Source organism: Onychostruthus taczanowskii, unplaced genomic scaffold (genome assembly GCF_017590055.1).
Source record: "Onychostruthus taczanowskii isolate IOZ18803 unplaced genomic scaffold, ASM1759005v1 scaffold133, whole genome shotgun sequence".
NCBI lineage: Eukaryota > Metazoa > Chordata > Aves > Passeriformes > Passeridae > Onychostruthus > Onychostruthus taczanowskii.
The window spans coordinates 370,710-374,625 of record NW_024498496.1 but is presented as its reverse complement, the minus strand read 5'-3'; the positions used below and the strand labels follow the sequence as shown (position 1 = coordinate 374,625).

Below are 3,916 nucleotides of genomic sequence, written 5' to 3'. Positions count from 1 at the left end.
GGAAAGGCCGACATAACAGGCCCTGGAAACTCAGAATGTAAAATCTGATTCTTCTTCCTCACAGAGTTTCCTGCTGAGTCCAAATTTCATTGAAGACTGGTCTGTCAGAGAAGCTGTGGGACAATGAGTGGATGGCTGGAACATGCTGCAGTGACGGAACCAGATTCGCAAGACAACTGGACAGAACTGTCACTTCAAAGCTGTGGCAACATGCTGATGTTAAAGCAAATAAAAATATCTGCCTCCCTGCAGAGTAGCAATGATCTTACTTTTGTATGTGTCACTGGTGTAGGTGCTGTAATGCTATTTCTTTTGGTTTAGCAATGCAGGTAGGTTACTGGAAAACTTGAAATCATCAGAATGGTTAACAGGAGGATGAAAGGGCTGGAAAATCACCAGTTTCTAAAACTTAAAGTTGAAGATGAATGTAAGAGGGGTCTTGATCAAGATGTATTAATACCTACACTAGACTAGACATCTTGCAACAAAGGGATTTTCAATTTATTGGTCAATGATGTAAGAAGATTTGATGGATAGAAAACGGAAACTAAGAAATCAATACCACAAGTAAGTCACATTTGAATAGGAAAGGTGACAATGGGAACAACTTATCTATTATTTCATCACTGTCTATTTTTAGTCAAAACTGAATGTTCTTCTGAAGATAGAAGAACATTCTAGTTCTCTTGCCCTAGGGAGCTGATGGTGGCCTTAGCGTATAAAACATTAATATCTGTACTTTTCTGTTAAGCAAGAATTCTAGCCTGCTATGACTTAACTTATTTTTGCCACTAAACTAGAAAACAAATCCAATCCATAGACCTTATCGATAAGGAATTGTCTTTTTACTTTTTCTGCTTAAAACAAGGTTTACAAGTACAATTAATGCTCAGTGAACATGGGATTTTCCTCTTTTGTGAGCTGACAAAATGAACCAACTTGGATGGCAAGATACTAGGTTAAACACCAGCCTTCTTGACATAAAGTCAAACTGAATTTATGCTGAATAATTTGATTGGAAATCAGATCCAATTATCTTAATTGGTCATTCCAGACTAACAGAGCAATAAAGGGCACTGTATTTGTTGATGTACTTGACCTTGATATTACAGTCATGTCAAAACATGTAAGCACTATAATTCCAGCCCAATTCATACTGCGCAGTGCCCTCCCAAATGCTGTGCTCGGAAGATAAAAGGGCTGTTGCTCTTTCAAACATACAAAGTCTTTCTCATCTAAACCAGAAAATTACTTCTGAATTTTGAATTGCCAGAATTTTAAAAATTGTTTTGATCTATAAGAATACGACTGTTACCAAAATTAGTATGGTCAATAATTTTTCTTAACAGGGGGTGGTTTAATGTTCAAATGTTGCCCAAAAAATAAAAGGAGAATAATAAGGAAAACAATGAAATTTTTCTACAGTTCCAATCCTCATGTATGTCTAGAGCCAAAAGAAAGGGTACACATCAACAAATGATGCATAGCTCCTACTTCTCAAACTGTGCATAATGCTTCACATCAATAACATAGGCATAGTAGAATTGATGCAAAACAAAATATGTTGCTGGAGAGCCACTGGCCCTGCATAAAGGTGCTTAGGTAAGTCTTCCAGGAGCAGTGGCCCCCAGTATTTCAACACTGATGATATTATCCATTAAATCAAAATAAGAGATGAAAGTCTGTATATGATTCCTTGATTGTCTTCTCTATATAACTTCAAGACCTACACAAGAATTTCAAAGGAGAAATAGAGACCTACACTCAATAGCAGGCCCATCTTTCTTTAAAACCGTACTTTCTTAAGTATATTCATAGTACTAACTTAACATCATACAGGCTATTAATATGACATTGTCAAGGGCAGTTTCCATTCCATGACATATTGGGGGGTCACATTTGATTTTTCTGTTTTGTTTTGTTTTGTTATTTGTGTTGCAAACCTTTCACTGGACTAATTCTGTACTGGTATTTTTATGAAAAAAAATTATATTGTAATTTTTCATAGCAGTTTCTAATGTAACATTTACTATTGAGAACCTAACCTGTAGGTATGTTTGTCTGCTTGTGAAGAGAGAGGTAACATAAATAAGTGAGACAAAAGCAGAAAGGAAGAAAAACTGAACAAAACAGAATAAACCAAGACTCTCAGCCTAGAACTATGTTACTGGGTCATAGCGTAATCAGGAGTTGTAAATCATAAATCGTCATCAATAATCTTGTCTGTACTGAGGATGCAGTGAAGCAAATCAGAAAACTCGCTAAGCCTGAGTATGGAAATTTCCGAAAGAACCTGGGGCGTGCAGAGAGTGTAGTCATCATATTTCAGTCTGCTACTTTTTTCAGACTTTTTAATTCCAATGAGTATTGCTAATCCTATTAGTTTTCATTTGCCAACAAGGGCAGGGTAGAAAGGAGCAGTGTTCAGTGTTTACCTACACCACTAGATTTATTGAAACTGCCATTTCTCTAGATCATTACGTATTTTGTTCCCAGATTACATCACAAAGCAGCAAAAAGTAGGTATCTTTTAGGATATCTTCAAAAATGGTGAAGAACACTGGAAAGCAGTATGGTAAACATAGGGAAAACGACCACAAAAAGGTGTCTGCTATCATTCAAAGACAGTGTGAGAACAGGCAGAAATGTTCTCTCCCAAAGAGAACCATGTGGAGTGCTGCATGAGTGATGGTCCTTGTCACTGCTCGGGTCCCATCCTCGCAGATGTTCTCCTTGGCAGGAGATCACTAGAAGCCACTATTCACTAGCACCTCCTGATGCTATTGCTCTGCACCCCAGCCTACGTGAGCTCCAGTCTGGGCACTGCTACAACTATGAAATGCCAAAGATATAATGCAGTGGAGGGGGAAACGCTGCAAGAACCAAGTGCTGTTACTTCATGTTTTTTAGGGTTATGGCACTTTGCTGCTCCCCTACATGGCACCACTGTTACTTCTGTGAACTTTCATTTCTGCTTTAATGAAAACAAAACCAACCAACCAACCAAAGCAGCTATAAGAACCAGGAAACCAGGGAAAGCCTTGTGCACCTTTGTGAGCAAGGTGATGTACCACATAGTGCATGGAGCAGTCTTTGGTCAGGTTTAGGGTCAGGTGAACGTTCACCCTGGAGCTGTAACTGGACAGAGGGCCCAGGGTTTCACCACTGCCACCACTTTCCATGGGCAACCACCGCTGAGGGCTTCCCAGCCTCGGTGTGTAGCCAAAGCAGGCCCAGCTGCGCTGGCTGTGCCCAGTTACGGGCTCCTGAGGACAAGAGACATGGAGCTCCTGGAGCACATCTGATAATGGAGCTCCTGGAGCACATCTGACAGAGAACAACGACAGTAACTAAAGAATTGGAGCATCTCTTTTATGTGGAAAGGCTGAGAGAGCTGGGCTTGTTCAGCCTCAAGAAAATGACTGTGTAGCGGCCTTATCGGTGTCTGTAAGTCTCTGAAGGGAGGGTGCCAAGAGGACGGACAAGGCTCTTCTGAGCAACTCTGAGAAGCAGGGCAAGAGGGCAGAAGACAAGAGCAGACAGTGGGCAGAAAGCGATGCACAGGAGGTTCCACCCGAGGAAGAGGAAGAAACCTTTTTCTTTACAGTGCAGGTCACTGAGCACTGGAACAGATTGCCTCCACAGAAGCTCTGGAGTTTCCCTCACTTGGGATATTCAAGAACAGTATGGACAAATCCTGAGCCATGTGCTCTGGAATGACCCTGCTTGGGCAGGGAGACTGGACCCGGTGAGTTGCTCTTCCCCCAAAACCCGACCGACCCCGTGCCTGTGGTAGAGCCGCAGTGCCAGCGCCACTGCCGGGCCCTGGGCCGGGCCACGTGAGCGGCGGGCGGGGCCGGGCCGCGCTCTGACCCTCGCCCGTGCCCGTGCCCGTACGGCGGCTGCGCGGCGGGCG

General features: G+C 42.4%; 1 protein-coding gene across 1 annotated transcript in view; it reads left to right on the top strand.

The window, feature by feature from the left end:
• The first annotated feature begins 2,547 nt into the window (after window positions 1-2,547).
• The window catches only part of ERMP1 (endoplasmic reticulum metallopeptidase 1), a 22,173-nt gene continuing 20,804 nt past the window's right edge, over window positions 2,548-3,916 (top strand). The window contains exon 1 of the mRNA XM_041396997.1: window positions 2,548-2,575. Coding sequence (XP_041252931.1) covers window positions 2,548-2,575 — 28 coding nt within the window. The remainder of the gene's footprint in view (window positions 2,576-3,916) is intronic.